Here is an 18,876-nt window from a genome sequence, read left to right as displayed (position 1 = left end):
CCACAAGCCACGTCATCTCCTTAATGCAATTTTGTTTTGAGTCAGGATGTTCTGCGGTGCATTGTACAGCAGCCGGTCCCTGAGCACACACTGCTGAGAAGAGCCACCCCCACAACCATCACTTTCAGATTATTTGCCTTGCCAATTATTAGAACAATGGGCCAATTCCCATCCTGTGTTGCTCTTGGGGAAAATATGCAGGCTAGGGAACTGGCCTAGATTGGAAATGGAACAGCAGACGTTACCAATTAACATGAGCTCCTTTTATGCATTCCCTAAAGGTATTAGTCTCTAGGGAGAATTTTAAAAGGCATAATCCCAGACCCTCTAGAAACTTCTTAGGTGCCTCAAATGTTTTGGGAGTGGGGACAAGTGTCAAAGGTCATTTGGTCCAGTTCTGTGTTCAGTGCTTGAATTCCTTAGATGACCTCGTCATCATCTTCCTGAATGTGTTCATGTTTGAGGAACTCACCACTTCCTATGGCAGTGCATTCCACCTTTGGACAGCTCTGTTTATTTAAAAGCTCCTCCTTTAGTTGAACCAAATCCACCTCCCCATAATTTTCTCACTTTGGTCTTAGCTAATGAGTGAGCCTAGCCAACCACTCAGCCTTCACTCCCAGGAAATAGTCAACTGCTCAGGGAAATGGTCCTTAAGCCAAAAATACAGTTTTGAAAAAGCCCAAGAGAAAGCCTACTGTAGCAGAAAGGCTAATGGGTGGACCTTGCTTTGTGGCCCCAAAAGGCTAAGTCAGATTACAGATTCAGCATGTGGAGGGCATGTAGGCTGCCCCTAAAAATCCAGATGTAAGCATAACAGAAAATTGTATGGAATTTCGGTAGGATATAGAGAGAAGAAAACTGTACTTTTGCTTTGTACGAGTTTAAACTTTCTCCAAGAAGATAAGAAGGAATGGAAGCATTTGGATAAACTGAAGCTTGGTCCAGAGTTAGCAGGTCTTGATGGCAGGCAGCACCAGTCTCAGTGGAAGGGACTGGTCTGACAACCAAAAGCCTGGGCTTCTCCCTAGAGCTTTCTGCTTATTCCATAAAGAAAGCTTCGAGTCTTTCTGCCTTAGGCCTAGCTCAGACCTCCTCATGAATCAGTCCTACATTCTTGGAAGGGACGTTGACTCAGAAGCACAGAGGGAGACTGAGACAGTCCCCCAATATGTGGGAAGAACAAGGAGAAATATGGGGGTGAAATCTCCTTTCTATATGAGGGAGACAGCAAATCAAGACAACAGGTTAAGGAGAACAGATGAGTGGGGGGGGTCTCATCACCACTCGTCACCATTCATCACCATAGCAACAAGCCCAGCGATTCTGCAAGACAAGAGTTTTATTTTTCTTTTCACCTGTCACTCTTCTTGGTACTGTCACTCTCTTTCCCCACTCTTGGCGGGAGATGAGTTGTGACTTTTCCACCCCCACTGACAAGCTGCCTAGCTTTTGGGGTGTGCAGCTGCTATGGAATAGGAGAACGGGGTGCCCTGAGGGGTGCTCAGAAGACTTAAACTCCATCTCTCCCCTGTCCCTGATCACAGCTAGGAAGTGTGTTGCTGTGAAATGTGAGTAGCTGTTTGTACGCAGATCCATGAGGAAGCTGCCTCTTTTATGGATGCTGTGGAACAGAGGAACCAGAGCTGTGGTCCTCAAATAAAAGGGATTTTTGTCCCTGCCCCAGGATGTCCCATTTTATTCCCACAGTGTGAGACAAAGAAAGTCAGTAAAGGCAACTAAACAGAAGACCATGGCCTCAGGCCTCCTTAGAAAGATCTTATCAAAAAGCTAATGACAAGCTTAAGGGGAATCAGAACATCTTGTGTAAATGGAAACTCCTCAGCTATGTGGACTAAGACTACACCAACACCAGTCCTTCATCCCACATCCTATTAAATAAATCTGAATTTAGGTGGTTGTGTTACCTGTGATATTGGTGGCAATTGGGCCCAGGTTCTCCCTTGATTCCAGAGGTCTTTCCTGATTCCTCTACTACAGAGCTGTGTCAGCATAAATAGCGATAAATGACATTGTGCATCCTGCAAAAGGTGGCAGTTCCTATACCATCTAGCTGTCCTCTTTGTAAAGGATGTATCCCCCGTCACACACATTGCCATCTCCCTGGGCCAGAGACCTTCTTCTAAAGTGAAGGATGCTCTTCACCTCCAGACATAATCAGTCATTAGACCCTCCTTCTTTGCTTATATAGAACATGCCTTTCCACCCCACATCCATATGAAGATCTCACCCCACTTCCTTCCTAGATATACTGGAAGTGAATGCTCCTCCTTGTAAGTCAGGGAGGCAGATACCCTCTTAGGGTCTTTTGAAGATAATAACAGAAAAAGATGCCCATCACTCCCTTGTCCTTGGAGGCCATCCACAACCAGGTAAACCTCAAGAAGAAAACAGCTTGGTGACCAAAGGGGCAAGGTGTGCTTTGGGTATGGAAACACAGATCAGCTCATGAAGTCAGCAGCCTCCAGCTTTCTTGTTTTCCACCTGCCCTCAGGCCTGTCCCTGTACCTACTCCTTCTGAGCTCCACTGTCCACCATTCTTTACTAAGGTTTGAGCAGATAATACATGCCTCCTAACCCCACCCTTACCCCTGTTTAACAGAAGAGTTTTATAGGAACTTCTGTGAACTGTAAGTCCCCCAAGGACTCTAAAGCATTACTCTCCAGAGGAAGAAATACATGACTTCTGAACAGCAAACAGGGAGACATTTTGAGTGTTCTAAAAATCATGTGAAGTGGGAATTTACTTGTTCAGCCAACTCTTGAACCAAGCACTGAACTCATTTTTTGCACATTACCCTTATCAGGTCATTACAGCAGAGCTGGAGAAATTTTGCCCCTTTGAGTCCTTTGAATAATCATTTCTACTGCTTCCAAAGCCAGGCTGTGCCTTGCCAAGTGTAACCTATATTCAAGAGCCATCTGCTTTAGCGATACAGGAAGCCACCAAGGGGGCATGCTTCAGATAATCCTACAGCTCTGCTGGCCAAAGCTGCTACTGGAAGGGAAGGGATGCTGCTATTTGCCAGCTACAGTCCCCAAGCTCAGTCCTGCTGAATCCTGTACAATGCACCAACTAGAACCAGGGCAGAGGTCACTGACTTATTGGTCAATAAGCGATTCCTTTCCATATGCCCAGATTCTAATAGGCAAATGTCAGTCGAAGTCTCTAGGGCAACACAGGCCACCCCTTGCATGGCACACCTACATCCCCACCTGAAAAGGAACACATGGAGAGGTATAAAGGCCATATCCTATCCAGTGCCACCAACTAGCCAACGATGGTGTGTACCTGTGCCAACTGAGGCATGCATTTCATTTTAATTCAATGAGACATTTATTGTACATGAACAAACAATATAAACAAAGGTGTTAGAGCTGCCATGACATCTAGGAATGAGTATTCTAAAAGTTAAAAATGTTCCTCTGCCTGTGTCAAGAGTTTGACTGAGCAACTCGCCCTGCTTCCTGCGTCATTACCTCTCACCATGACCATCAGTTGTGTTTGATTGTTCTCACCACTTGGGAAAGTGTTGTCCCTCAGACTTTCACTTTTGAACCCCACTGGAGGTGACAGAACTCAGGGATGATCTCAGCAGACCAGTGGCCTTCTTCTGGCTCCACAGGGTGAGCTCTGGCCACCTCCTACTAGACATGAGTACTTGTCTTCAGACTCCTAGGAATGAAGCACTCTTTTCGTGACCCTGCTCTTCCCAAACCAGTGTAAGATCTTTTATCGCAGGCAACAGAGATTTCTAAATTCAGCCACCTGGGTCTGCCTCCAGTGTTTTTAGCAAGCACCTCCAACAGGAAAAATGGTGTCAATTAAGCATAATTATTAAGATTTAAAAGAGCCATTTTTCTCTCCGTGCCTTTTTACTATTCTAAGCCCCCTAGTTTTTCTTCCCCCTAAATCGGCACTCAGAGCAGTAAGTTAACATATATATCAGTTGGTCTTTATTATACATACAATAACTGTCTTATTAAATTGAAATCGAATGCACATCTAGAGGAAAGTTCATTGTAAGTACCAACTCTCAGAAAAATGCTCACAGACATAAACAATGAGCGAGGCCAATGCATTACCAAGCAACAGAGAAAATGCGGTGGGGGGAGGCAGGAATCAAGCTGAAAAGGAAGGGACATGGTTTTCTGAAAGAATGGGGTAAGCTCAAAGGTGCAAATTTTGGTAGAAGCTGCCCTAAATTTCTTGTGATGTCTCTCACCCTAGAAAAGGCATTGAGGAGTGGGGAATTGTAATTACAAATTCAACATAATCAGGGAGGCTTGGAAAATTTATAAATACACATAGACACACACTTTTTTCCTGGGGAATGTTTAACACTTGGTCAATGAATAAATAGCCTATCCAGCCTTTGCAAATGTTAAAGAGGGTGTGGGGTTGAGTGTATGTGTGTAAATATGCTGCTGCTTGGATGGTCCTTAGTCTCTTGACTCACTTTATTCTTCCCCCTCCCCTTCCTTTCCCTCCTCCTCTTCTTAGGACAAGACAAGCGCTCTGAGCCTCAGCAATGTGGCGGGAGTGTTCTACATCCTGATCGGAGGACTTGGACTAGCCATGCTGGTTGCCTTAATCGAGTTCTGCTACAAATCCCGTAGTGAATCCAAGCGGATGAAGGTGGCATCGTCTTCCCGGGCCTTTTTCCTAACCTGTTCTGTGATGCAGCTGGGTTTCCTGGGAGTCCCTTTTCTAGAAAGGGTGGGGAATGACAGGTGGTTGAGGTCAGCACAAGACAGGAAGCAGGAAGCTGTTAGGAGGAAGGTGACAGGGACAAAGGCAGCCGTGAGAAAGGAAGGAAGATGGGGTGTGTCGGGCCAGACACAAGGTCCAAGAAAACAACTGCATTTGCCAGAGAGGGGTCAGTGACATTGAAAGTTAGCAGTTTACATGGACAGGCAGCACAGCGAGAGGCAAGAGTGATGGCTACCAAGGCTCATTCTCTCTGAAGTTGCAACAGAAGTGTGGCTGCAAAAGAGAGGAAAGGATGTCTACCCTCTACTCTGTGCTGACCTTGTCATACCCTGGTGAATTGGGTCTTTTCTTAGGCTCCACTCTAAGAGATAGACATTGACAAAGAGGACCATGTGCAGAGAAAGGTAAGCAGATTAGTGAGATGACCCCAAACCACATCAAATGTAGCTAAAGGGAACTGGAGAAGAGAATTGTGTAGGATTTAAGAGTAGTCTGTAAAATACCAATACTTTCCAAGTGGAAAAAGAAAACAGGCTAGTTCTATGGAGTCCCAAAGTATACAACAAGAACAGATGACTAAAGGTGATAGAGGATAAATGTTAACACGATACACTAAATTTACTCTTCTGAAAGAGCTGTCTAAAGAAAGGCTAGACTATCCCAAAAAGTAGCAAGTTTCAACATCACTGAAGGTATACAAGTAAAGGATGAATAACTCTTGACAAGGATATGGATTCAAGCATCAAAAAGGAGTTTGGATTAAATGATCTTCAAAGCCCCTCAACATTTAGCTTCAGTAAGAAATTATTTATGGAAGTTAATCATGTGAACAATACCATGAGCAAGGCATCATGAGGACTCAGAGAGGAGGGAGGTGCATTCTATGATCTTCAGCACCTTTCACCTTCCACAAAGAATGGGCACAATATAATTACTCAGTGAGGCAAGCTATGGCATAGATAGGAAGGCCTATAGGAATTTAGAGAAGAAAGATTGAAGAAGGCTTCCAGGAAGATGCCAATATTAAGAAGGACAGGTGGGATCTAGATAGAGAAGAGAAGAGAAGTGCAGTCCCTCTGGGCAATGTACCCATGGTGATATGTTGACCTATACTGTTATCTTGATTTGACAAGACTAACAAGATCCCTTGGTAGAATTTGCCTTATGAGAATGTACCCTAAGAAGCCCACTTTTCAACAGACATTTGGCTCCAAGCTCAGTAAGCCCACTTTTGGATCCAAACATAGCCTCCTGCCCAGCGTCTCCCTGCCTTGGACCCTCAATCCTACACATACCTCTGGGGTCGCCCTTGGAGAAGACATCTCTGGGCATTTGCTCCTTCTGTTTAGAAATTCTCTATTTAGTTCTGTGCATGAGGAGCTAGGGGCCTTCTGTCCTGGTATTCAGCATTTCCCTGTCAGCCTACCTACCCCACTCACATCCTAGCAATCTGCTCTCCTCACATACTCCATACCTTCGCCCCCACCTCGTGTTCCCACTCATGTGCCTTTTTATGGGTCAATCCCTCACCCTGTCTTCTGTTTCATAGAGTCCATTTAAAAGGCAACTTCTCCAAGACACAACAAGGAACAATTAAGGAATGGAAATTCAATGACATTTCACCAGGGACCTAGGAACACCCCAGTCCTTCTCTTGACCAGCTCATCCATCTCCAGGTCCCTCTCAGGTCCTCTCAAATGACAAGAACTACAAAGGCATGGGCTTCAGACTCTAAACCCAGTGTAGGCCTCCAAGGAGCTTGGCTGAACAAACAAGAACTCCTAGAACCTACTCAAAGCTCTTTGACCATTCCATTCAAAACATAGGACTAAAGACTCTCCTACCTTACCCTCCAAAATGAGGAAAGGTCACTCCAGGGGCAAAAAAGGGGAACAGGACAAGAACTAGGGGAGCTACAACCTGTACCATCCCTCAAAACCTTCACAATAGACCATGACTCAAACCAGAGGCCCAGAGTTGGCCCAGTACAGATTATAGGAGTTCCTTTTTCCTCACTGCTTGTCTAAGACACAGTATAGCATCATCATCTAGAGTAGAAGCTCTGGAGAATGAATGTCTGGGCATAAATTCTGTCTGCTCCATCTGTTAACTGTGTCATCTTACACAGGTTTTAGTAACTCTCTGATCCTCATTTTCCTTCTTCTTTTTTTTTTTTTTTTTTTTTTTTTTGAGACAGAATCTCACTCTGTTGGCCAGGCTGGAGTGTAGTGGCATGATCTTGGCTCACTGCAACCTCCACCTCCCAGGCTCAAGCAATTCTCCTGCCTCAACCTCCTGAGTAGCTGGGATTACAGGCATGTGTCACCATGCCTGGCGAATTTTTGTATTTTTAGTAGAGACGGGGTTTCACCATGTTGGCCAGGCTGGTCTCAAATTCCTGACCTCAGATAATCCACCCACCTTGGTCTCCCAAAGTGCTGGGATTACAGGCGTGAGCCACTGCACCCGGCCTCTGATCCTCATTTTCTATAAAATGGAGGCAGTGGTAGTACATACGTCATACAATTGTTATAAAGATTGCATGAAATAATGGATATAAAGAGCTTGGCAAAATTCCTGGGCCACAGTAAGCCTTCAGTAAATAATAACGACAATGATAACTAGTATTTCAAATAATAGTTGTTACTAGTGGCCAGATACATCCTCCTTAAAACTTTCCTTTTATTGTCCCTGTCTACATGAGCTAGGGTTCTTAAGCTGTATAGATTGTGAGTTCCTTAAGTTGTGTCTGATTTTTCTGGACATCCCACACACTGAGGGTAAGTATTAGTAAAATTAATGCATAATTGTATCCAAAGGAGAAAATCTCTTAAAGGATGAGGCAGAGCATGGGAGGGAGCTGCTCTTAGTTAAAGCAAGTATTGCCATCAAAACCACACAGTCTAGGAATTACAAACAATTTCATCCAAGGGTCAGTTTTGGCCCCATGTTTGTGCTCATGAACTGTGATGAGACCAGTCATCCACCAAGCAGGAAAGCTCCTGGATATCCAGCCCTTTCTCTGGATTACAATGAATCCCAGTAATCATAACCAGTGGCAGGTAGTGGTACCAGAGTGGCTAAAGTCTGGGATCCTCTTAAAACAGGGACCATGTTGACCTTCACTGAAGTCACACTATTTAGATTAAAATGAGAATCTTTCAAAGAGCCCACTGAGTCATGGCATAGCTTCTTGGGGACATTCTCACCCTTTCCTTTACAATGAAGATGTTAAATTTTTCAGAAGCCAACATCAGGGTCTCTTGGAATCATTAATACAATGTCTTCTGCCACAATCTTCTAGAATTAATTCCATTGATTGGCGTGACTTTCACCCGACTCACTGAGGCTCCTAATAGAATTTTCCATCTTCCAACTGCAGAAAAGATACTTTCTTTATTAATCAACCCAGCCCTTAATTGTTGACGCTCCATCAACTCCTCTCTTATCCAAAGAGATAAGACAAATGCATTCAACTTGCCTCTCAGACTTTTCAGCTTTGCAGTTCTCTTTATTATTCTGTGCTTAGCCTTCTCCAAAAGCAATTAGTTTTTTTCAGAAGTAGAGTCCCCAACCTTACAGAGAGACCCAAATTGATGATGCCAAGGGCATTTGATGAGAGCTTTCCCTCTCATTCATTTCCATTATCACAGTATTTGGCCCACTTTTTTTTTTTTTTTTTTTTTTTTTTTTTTTTTTTTTTTGAGACAGAGTCTCACTCTGTTGTCCAGGCTGGAGTTCAGTGGTGCAATCTTGGCTCGCTGCAACCTCCACCTCCCGGGTTCAAGTGATTCTCCTAGCTCAGCCTCCCCTGTAGCTGCGATTACAGGTGTGTGCTACCACACCTGGCTAATTTTTTGTATTTTTACTAAAAAAGGGGTTTCACCATGTTAGCCATGATGGTCTTGATCTCCTGACCTCGTGATCCACCACCTTGGCTTCCCAAAGTGTTGGGACCACAATTGTGAGCCACCACGCCCCACCCTTGGCCCACTCTTAAGGCCTTAAGACCCTAAACTCGTTCAGGGCTATCCTCTCATGTGTCTCAAACGTGCTTAAAAACATCTTCGTCACTCTTCGTGGATGAAAGAACAAGAGGAAGGGGGGCAGAAAGGAGAAAGAAGGGTGGGAGAGAGAGAGAGAGAGAGACGAAAGGAAGAGAAGAAGGAAAGATGATTTTTCAGTAACTTTTATGTTCAAAGTGATTTCTACACATTTTCATTAACCATGTAATAGGTTGTTCTTATAATCCTACAGATGAAATAAAGGTTCAAAGAAACTAAGTAACTTTTCCTGGCTAGGTCACACAAGCAAGGAACTGAAAAACCAGGAATTAGACCTCCAACATGGTCTCCACAAAGCCCGGGCTTTTGGTATCAGCCAAGCCACTTTTCTTAAATCTCTCTGTCCTGCTTCAACCACATGGCAGCAGATCATTTTTGAGCACCTATTCTGTGCTCTTCCAGTCCCAGCCGCAGTGCTGCTCACAAAGACAAATAAAATGTAGCTCTACCATTCAGTTCCCCTCATCTGACTGACTGTAGTATTTAAACCCTTGCTGGGTGTTGATGAGTCTCTTTCCCCTTTGACATGTGATGAGCAGGACAAGTGTCACAGAGATAGTGGGAAGGCACCCTACAGGTATTCCTTCCACAAAGACACACTGAGCACCACCGCATGCTGGGCAAGACTCGGCGCTGGCGATTAGGTCAAGAACAAAACAGACACAGCTTCTTTTCTCAAGAAGCTGAGAGTTTGATAGGGAAGACAGCACATAAGCAAACACTTACATGTTCAATGAGTGTTAGTGAAAAAAATGTCCAGTGCTGTCAAGTATAGAGCAGAGGCCAGTCCTGATAAAAGAATGGGGCAGTCAGAGCAGCTTCCCTGAGAAAGTGATATTTAACAGACTCAAAGCATGAGAAGAATTAACCGGGAAAAAAGAATTGCCAGTGATACACAAGTGTCAGAGACCCAAAGATGTGAACTCTTGCCCAGAAAGGGGAAGAAGGCCAAGGAGACTGGAACACAGAAAGACTGAAGGAAAAGGGTGGTATGTGAGAGTAGGAGACTCAAAGAGGGACTTCAGGCAGCTCACAATATTTCGGTCTAATTTAAATTGTCATGTAGTAGCAGAAAATACATAACCTAAGATACATTGCAAATTGAATAAAATCTCAGGTCCTCTGCCCCTCCTCTCTGCCTGGGCAGACTGGCACCTGAATCCTTAGCTGATATTAAGGGCAGCAAAGTATTATTCACCACCTCACTCCCAAAGGAAAATAATCCCCAGCCTCTCTCACCCCCACGAGAGATGCTGACCTTTCAAGATTATATATGGCTGTGCTAACACGGGGCATGTTTAAGCTACGGCAATTGAGGGCTTGCACATTTTCCTGGAATTAATGAACAGCTGAGAGACTTGATAACTCAAGGGGAGCATCCTCCACAGCAGGTGGTCACTGGTGCTTTGCACGCATGCCTGAGCAAGGACATTACTGAAGTTTAAGCTTTGATTAGGATATTCTATGATGTGCAGAGGCTGAGCACACTCTTCTTAGAAAAGCAAGTGGCTGAGAAGTTAGGATGCAATCACTGTTAGGGAAATGAGGTTCTGAAGGGTCAATTTAGGGGTCTTCAAGTTGGATTTTTTTACTCATCCCTTTGTCTCTGAATATCAGTTCCAAAAACACCACCACCACCCTCAAGGATGAACTTTAAGAATGGCTGGCATGTCAAGGAGGGATAAGGGAAAGCCACATTCCCAAAGGCTAGGGGAGAAATGACAGCAGTTTATGACAGCTTAGCCACGACAGGGGGGCAGGCGGGAGCAGAAAGAATCACATTTAGAAGGTCATTCACCTTATCACTAGGTCACATATAACTGTTATCTTAAACAAGTCAGTCATTGTCATCAGGTTCTCTGTAAAGTAAAAGGGACAAATTAGATCATGTGGTTCAACTTTGCTTGCATTTTAGAATCATCTGGGGAGCTTTTAAAACTCCAGATGTCCAGGCTGTACACCACACCAGCATCTCTAGGGTAAGATTCAGGTGTCAGGGATTTTTCCCCAAAACTCCCTGGATGGTTCCAATGTGCAACCAAGTTTCAGAACTAGTGATGTAGTTGACATTAAGCATTGCTTTCCACTGCAAAGTTTGAACTCCATTTATCATTTCTCCTGACTTTCATAAATGTATTTGAAAAGAAGCCAGTAAGAAAGCAGTAACCACCCATGATAAGGGTATGGAGTCATTGACCTTTGAGAAGTGCTCAGCTTCCTTGAATACCAACTCTAATGATGTGACCTTCGAGATTTTTAGTTACATGCCTGGCTAAATTGTCTCAGACTTCGGCAAGCACCAATGTTGACTAGGTTATCAATCTTGTCTTTTAAGACAAATTCATGAAGTACCAACAACTTCAATGGAATATTATGAAAATATGTGAGCCTTATGAGGAACAAAGACCAAGGTGATCTATGTAAACTTTAGTGGGTTTTTTTCCTTAATTAAAGGGGTGTGGCAGAGGAAAAACATGAATGATAGACATTCCAAGCTAATCTATAGAAGTTTCCATATTTCCCACAGATAAAAATAAAATGTTATTTTCTCTTCAATAATTTTTAGATGAGGATAAGTAACTGTTAATTTATCATATTTTCATTTTACATTTCCCTGGTGTAGCTTCAAGGTAGTATTTATTTGGCCTTTGACTTAGAAGAATGCAATCCAGGTCACACTTTCTCTTCAATGGAAGACAGCCAAGGGAGAATGTAAATAAATCAAGTCATGGGTTTGAGGAGGAGACAGAACCAGTGTGGGTGGTACATCATATGGGGCAAATCTGTCTGAATCATGGATTTTAAAAAGAACATTTTAAAACATTGTCAGAACTGCCAGTAATACAAGGATAGCAGGGGGAAAAAATGGGTCAAAACTGCCCTGTTTATCTCTGTCTGGCCACAGAAGGTTGACTGATTTCTCTGGTCACTAGAATCATGCCAATATGTAAGAGAGAAAGTCATAGACTTTTTGAGACGGATCCTAGGTGGCTGGTGCTTCTTAGACAAATTCAAAAGCATCTATTATGCATCTAATTGCTTACTGGATACTCTGTGGGATAGCTGAGGATTGAGAAGACATGGCCCTTGCCCTCCTCCAGAAAGCTCTCTTACGGAAGACAAAACTTATACACTGGAGGCAGAACCATTACAAAAGAATGTATACCGCATGAGTACAAGATGAGAGAGGACAGCACTTACAGCAGGTTGGTGTAGTCTAGGAAGGCTTCAAGAAGACGGTGAGAACAGAATGTGCCCTGAAGAAGAGGTAGGGTTGGTCCCACTGACAAGTCTCCTTTATACTGATTCCCACCAAGAAACCAAACCCCACCTCAAAAATTCTGTGATTGTTTATTAATGGAAAGTTTGAGATGGACAGTAAAAGATAAGGGTCTGGATTTCCTACCATCAATGGTCTTTCTCCAAAGGAACTCTGAACAGAACACTTCCTCTTGTCTAAGAGGATATGGTTCTAGACCTACTTTGTGGTCTTGAATATCCCACTTAACTCATCTGATTCCGGGGTGATCCTTGGAGTCCTTTTCAGACCTAGAATTCCGACATTCTAGAAGTCACAAACTTAGTGGCACTGATCTGATATGTCAGTCTGGAAGTACAGGGTCTACATGCTGATGGGAAGCAGTTGATGCACAGATGATAATGTTTGGAATGCATTCTCATTTTCTTTAGCACATGTTCCTTTCCAATTACATTTTGCATATTGTATTATTCAAACGAGTCCTACATTCCCTTAACACATGCTGCTATAGAGGTAGGCTAGAATTTTTTCTGAAGTAAATCAGAGGTAGTTTTCCATTTTAACCCAACAATATCACACTCTCAATTTATTTTAACATTTCAAGGCATTTTTCATGTGGTAGCACCATTCTTGCTAATAACAGTGTGTAGGTGCATAGATAATCATATGGTATAGACATGGAGGTTTAAAAATTCTAGAATACTAAGGAGATATGTACAGTCACATGACTAGTTGATGTCATAACCAGAACTAGAATCCAAGTTTCCAAACCCCATTCCCAGAAGGTTTTCCACTTAGTTGTGTTGCTACATCACACATTAATCAATAATACCAAGGAAATATTCCACCTTTAGAAATCACAGAATGTAAGAATAAGAAAGGATCTTCTGTCTTACCCAATCTAACACACCTTACTGAACATTGAACTTGAGGCTAAAGAGGGGATCAGACATGTCCAGAGCCAAGTGATAGTTTTCTGAATTCCTGGGAAGTCAGAATTAGCATTGTAGAATAGAAGAGGGGGTGGATGGGGAAGCAGAGTTGGAGTTATATTTGAAGTCCAGTCTTGATTCATTCCCATTGCCTGTCATTGCCAAGGACCCGGGGAAGAACCCCCGGTCCTCCTGAAAAGGGTTTTTGTTTGATCCCACAGCAATCCATCAATGAAGCCATACGGACATCGACCCTCCCCCGCAACAGTGGGGCAGGAGCCAGCAGCGGCGGCAGTGGAGAGAATGGTCGGGTGGTCAGCCATGACTTCCCCAAGTCCATGCAATCGATTCCTTGCATGAGCCACAGTTCAGGGATGCCCTTGGGAGCCACAGGATTGTAACTGGAGCAGATGGAGACCCCTTGGGGAGCAGGCTCGGGCTCCCCAGCCCCATCCCAAACCCTTCAGTGCCAAAAACAACAACAAAATGAAACGAAACCACCACCAACCACTGCGACCACAAGAAGGATGATTCAACAGGTTTTCCTGAAGAATTGAAAAACCATTTTTCTGTCCCTTTCCTTTTTTTGATGTTCTTTCACCCTTTTCTGTTTGCTAAGTGAGGATGAAAAAATAACACTGTACTGCAATAAGGGGAGAGTAACCCTGTCTAATGAATCCTGTGTCTCTGACAGTAGAGTCACTGGAACACTAATGAGGAAACTGCACTGTTTTATTTTAATTCAGTTGTTAGTGTGTCTTAGTGTGTGCAATTTTTTTTCTTACTAATATCCATGGTTTGCAGGTTCTGTTAGGCCCTTTCCTTCTCCTTACTTCTTATCCCCAACTCCCTACCTATCCCTCTTCAGTTTTCAGATTGGAGATTCAATATTTGTTCCACTTTACAAGCAAGAGGGAAAAAAGCAACCTTCAAACTAATTCTCCATGGGGGCTTTCCATGTTACCCTCCACTCCTTGGCCCCAAGCCTTTGGTGGGGACAGACATTGTTGGAGAAGTGGGCTGCCTTCCCCAAGTGGGGCACTGCTTAAGCACTGATTTAGTGGAGAACACAGGTGAAAAGCAACTCAGGATGAGGGTGGTGGAGAGGGCAGGGGCAGATGTGCAGTCAGAGAAGGACTTCTCAAGTTACTGCTGCTCAGAAAAACAGTTCCTTTAATGTGGAAGAGCCATTTCACAGGCCATAGGTGGTATGGTATATTTCTTCAGAGTCAACCTCGGCCCTGAGAAGTATGTCCTTCTGGTGTGCTCAGGCTCAATGGCAGTCTGGTAGCTGAAGGCACTTGGCCTCCTAAACCAAGCAGAATTTTGGGAAGAGATAACAGCCAGGGGAGATATTGCCCACGATTCTCACTTTTTCTTTGCCTGGTACCTAAGCAGGAACCCATTGTGGAGTAGATTCTCTTCTTCTATGGAGCCTCTGACATGGGGAGCAATGCTATGCAAGCTAAGTGTGAAAGAAAGGTGACAGAATAATTTTGGAAGAGGAAGCTTCATCAAAATTTCATACAAAATAGAGCTTTCCATGGTGTGCCCTATCCTAGGTTTGAGAAAACACATATGAAGTTTATGCTCATGCAAAGAACTTGGGTTTTTATGTTAATATAAAGTGTTGTTTTAGCATGTGGCCAGATAATGCTCTGTCATCTTTAGAAAGTGAGATACCCCAGGAAATAATTGAAGACGTATAGGGAGATGGATTAAGTTGATAATGACATTTAGGGCACCTTAAGACCTTCGATCCCAGGTTCTAACCCAAGGAGGCTGACCTTCCCCCAGCTAAGACAGCGTAAGAACGTTGTATTCCAATATACCTATGATTAGGGCTACAAAGCTGAACTAAAGCAAGATTAGTGAAGTGGCAGGGTTTATAGAGAGAAGCCCAGGCTGAGTGCAACTTTGGTTGGAAGTGAGAATCCCTGACATATAGCTTTCTTGGAGATCCCAACTCTCATTCTTGGTGCAACTGGCTTCCAGCTCTCCAGCAGTCACTCTCCTAGGTGCATGATTCAGTGCGTGCCATGTGTCATTAGCTTTTACTGATAACCGTACTCTGGCTTGTTCCCTTACCCCCTACTTCTATCCAATTTTCTCTGCTAGGGGTTATCATTAGCAATTGACATGCTAAAGGTTTTGGAGCCTATCTAGGGGTAGGTGCAGCTTGACTGGCTTTTCTGTGGATTCTCTCAGTGGACCCACAACATCTCTATATCTCTCCACTCTCCTGTCATCAGCCATAGCAAAGAATCCTTCCAAAATCAAACTCTTCCCTTTTTCGACTCAAATGTTGTTGTTCAGTCTCTCGCGTGTCAATGTGGGCATGGTTCATGAAACCAGACCCTCAAGATGGATGATTGCTTTTCACTACTGCCATCTGATGTCCCTCAGCCCCTGCCCTCGCACAAGATTTTTCTCAGCCTTCAGACTACCACTGCAGAATCCGAAGTGACCCACCATTAAGGTGTCTGCATCTTGGAAGAGTTGGAAATAACCCTTTAACATCAACATGCTTCAAAGACTTTTTGCCTTTGGCCTGGTAAGACGCCTCTCCAGCTACTGAGCCCACCAGTAACATGAGCGGATAAAGAGAGACTTGTTTGTGCTAGAAATGAGGGTCTATGCTATGAGGGGATCCAAGACTCTGGCGAAATATGCTTTTTCATCAATGGAGAAATGAAAGGAAAACAAAAGCAAGAAAAAAGTTAACTTGTATTATGTATTTTTACTACACTTTTCTTAAAAATAGAGCATTGGGGAAACTCTGAAAGAGATTGACATTTTTCTCAACAGGAATCCATACTTAACAGTTCTGGCTTTCATTAAATTTTGCTCTTTGGTACCTGGGCCTTTTATTTAACATCTATATTTGTTTTAACTCTCTTGGCAGATGTGTGAAAGGATTCTTGCTTGATCAAACACTAAATATTTTTTTGGTTCCTGTTTTTCTTTCAAATAGCCAGGTTTTTTTTCTTTTGGTATTTGCATAAAATGAAAATATCACCGAATATTAAATCACTGTGGATCCATTATCTACTTTTCATATTTGTCCATTCCATTTTTGTGCCATTTCTGAAGCCGGGGCTCTAGAGATTATTTCCTTATTGCAGAGCCTAAGACTAGTAGGTTTTTAACTGTGACCACTGTTTCTAACTCACAAACAGCTCTCGAGTCATTTCAGCTGAACTAGAACATTGTGAGTTATTCATCCAAATAGGATAACCACAACAACAACAAAAGGCAAACGGTGGTATTTGGCTTCTAGGAGCCATAATTCCAATTGCATAAAAACCAGAGCTTGACTTGGAGCCATCACAGTACCTCTAGGGAACTGGATGGTTCACATGGAACATCTCCCAGACATCCCCAAACTGTAGAGGTATAGCTGTGATGTGCACAAAGTCACAGCCAGAACCAAATCTAGACCATGCTTATAAGTCTAGATTATCCAGAGGATAATTTTGGTCCTCAGACACCACAACTTTCATTCTTGCCTAGAAGCTTTTTTTCCCCCTTAAGCAAAATGGCTTTCTGTAAAGGATCTGACATTTGTTGATACATAGATATCAATGATTAAGAACAGCTTCAAGTATTTTCTTTCCCAAGGAACACTGCATATTAACAATGACCAGAGGTCTAAAATAAATGAACAGAGAAGCTCAAACAGTAGCATGGACAATAACTACTACAATAGAAAAGGGTTGGGAGAAAGGAGAGAAACTGGCAGGTTTGTGTGAAGCTACAGTCATTGTTTGCATACACCTTGCAGCATCTAGGGTACCTCTGAGTGAGAAAGCACTTAACACCAGCTGACTGCAGAGAAAAATGATTTCTGTTGCCCTACTGTCAAATAGCTTGGACAATGGTCATAATGGCTATCATAGCACAGGCTGCCATGTATTGAGCACTTACTATGTTAAGCACACTTCATACCTTCTATATCATGACAGAAGCCCTCAAAGTAGGGCCTTTCAGATGAGGAATCTGAAACTTAAAGAAATTACATAACTTGCTCACAGACCTGTAAGTGACAGCACCAGGATTTGAACTAAGTCTGTCTAAATCCAAGCCTTTACAACCCTAACTACCCACCTCACTGTTAACCAGGTCATGACGAACTATGGCCAGGAAATACCAAGTGAGTTCTCTACCTACCTATTATGCCAAAGTAACTGAAAATGGAATGGTGAAACCCATACCAGATACTCTTTTTGGAAAGCCAGTCCATGCTCTTAGGGCATGGAGAGATCATTAATCTAGACAGGATTGCAAAAAGAAAAGAGGAGGGAAGGGTGCCACTTATAGCACCTTTACAATGGATCTAGGCTCAGGAGTAGCAAGCAGGTAAGGGAGGGGACTAAAAACCAGGTTCCATTAGCAATGGTTGATCCAGCCTACAAGAGGGTCCCCAGAGCTTTCATGAGGAAAATGGAGATAACTTTTTCTGTTTGGACAAGTTCAGGATCAGTTCTGGTCATTACAAGGGCAATGGATTTAGGTTCAACTAGTGGTCAAAGTAACTCCATAGTAAAATTAGGTTAACACTGGACTTAGAACAGCGCCCCCTGTCAGAGAGATGTTACAGGTGTGAACGTTGAAATGCATATCCTCTGATTTTCTTCCATTCCAGATCCCTAGAGTTCACTATTAACTTGATGTCCTGTGTGTGTACAGGAGAGAGGAAGAGGGAGGAAGGAAGTCACGATCACCAAGACTTTTTCTTGAATCTTTTATATCCCTACTCTTCAGCTCCTCTGGTCAATAACCCCCTGATGGGCACTGAGAAGAAGCCAGCAAGGCCCTGCAGGAGCGGGCATGGATGTCTTTCACTGAAATAAAGCAAAAAATCAACCTACCTCGAATAAGAGACAAAATAGCAAGTTTGTTCCACAACAAATGCTTACATGCTATTTAAGAAAGAATTTCTATAGGGATAAAGGTCCCAAAAAAGTGAGGTTCTTGGCTGGGTGTGGTGGCTTATGCCTGTAATCCCATACTTTGGGAGGCCAAGGCGTGCAGATCGCCTAAGACCAGGAGTTCAAGACCAGCCTGGTCAACATGGTGAAATCCTGTTTCTACTGAAAAAATACAAAAATTACCCAGGCATGGTAGCACATGCCTGTAATCCTAGCTACTCAGGAGGCTGAGGCAGGAGAATTGCTTGAACCCGGGAGGTGGAGGTTGCAGTGAGCTGAGATCGCACTGCTGCACTCCAGCCTGGGCAACAGAGTGAGATTCTATCTCAAAACAGAAACAAAACAAAAAAAAAAAAAGAAGAAGAAGAAGAAAAGGTGGGAAGGCCAGTGGATTAGAGTTTACAATACCTGGCTTCTCCTGGCTCTGTCTTTCAAGCTTGGACAAGAAAATGTACTGCCCTCAGTCTTATTTTACTCATCAAAGAAATGGGACAAAGGCAATGATTCTCAACCCTGCTTGCACATTAGCATCAACTAGGGAAGTTTTAAAAAATCACCAATGTCCAAGACATATCTCCAGATTTAGTCGGTCTGAAATGAAGCACAGGCATAGTAGGTTTTTTTAAATAATAATTATTATTGTTTGCTTTGAACTCCCAAGTGATTACAATGTGCAGCCAAGGTTGAGAACTACTACAATCCAGCCATCCTGGGGATCAAAGAAAGCATTCATGAAAACTTCTTTGAAAATTATGAAGTGCTATATTAGGAATATTTGTTAGTGGCCAGACCAATTACAGAGCCCAGGTCACCTGATGGCAGTCACTTTTTCAGTGCGGTTTCTCCTTCCTGTTGCTCTGGGCACATTCTGAGTTGTACGAATGTCTGTGGGCCAAGGGAACTGGGTTTCTTGTGAAAGCCAGAGGCCAGTATTACACCTGTGAACAGTATCTCC

General features: G+C 43.3%; 2 protein-coding genes across 4 annotated transcripts in view; both read left to right on the top strand.

Moving 5' to 3' along the window:
• The window catches only part of GRIA1 (glutamate ionotropic receptor AMPA type subunit 1), a 323,641-nt gene extending 307,794 nt beyond the window's left edge, over nucleotides 1-15,847 (top strand). For all 3 annotated transcript variants that reach the window (XM_050793915.1, XM_050793914.1, XM_050793916.1), the window contains 2 exons: nucleotides 4,526-4,660; nucleotides 13,191-15,847. In XM_050793915.1, coding sequence (XP_050649872.1) covers nucleotides 4,526-4,660; nucleotides 13,191-13,391 — 336 coding nt within the window. In that variant the 3' untranslated portion in view covers nucleotides 13,392-15,847. The remainder of the gene's footprint in view (nucleotides 1-4,525; nucleotides 4,661-13,190) is intronic.
• The window catches only part of LOC126956755 (ubiquitin-conjugating enzyme E2 L3-like), a 1,010,865-nt gene that overhangs the window by 161,590 nt on the left and 830,399 nt on the right, over nucleotides 1-18,876 (top strand). The window lies entirely within an intron of this gene.

This window comes from Macaca thibetana, chromosome 6 (genome assembly GCF_024542745.1).
Source record: "Macaca thibetana thibetana isolate TM-01 chromosome 6, ASM2454274v1, whole genome shotgun sequence".
Lineage (NCBI taxonomy): Eukaryota > Metazoa > Chordata > Mammalia > Primates > Cercopithecidae > Macaca > Macaca thibetana.
This window is presented reverse-complemented; position numbering and strand designations above follow the sequence as displayed.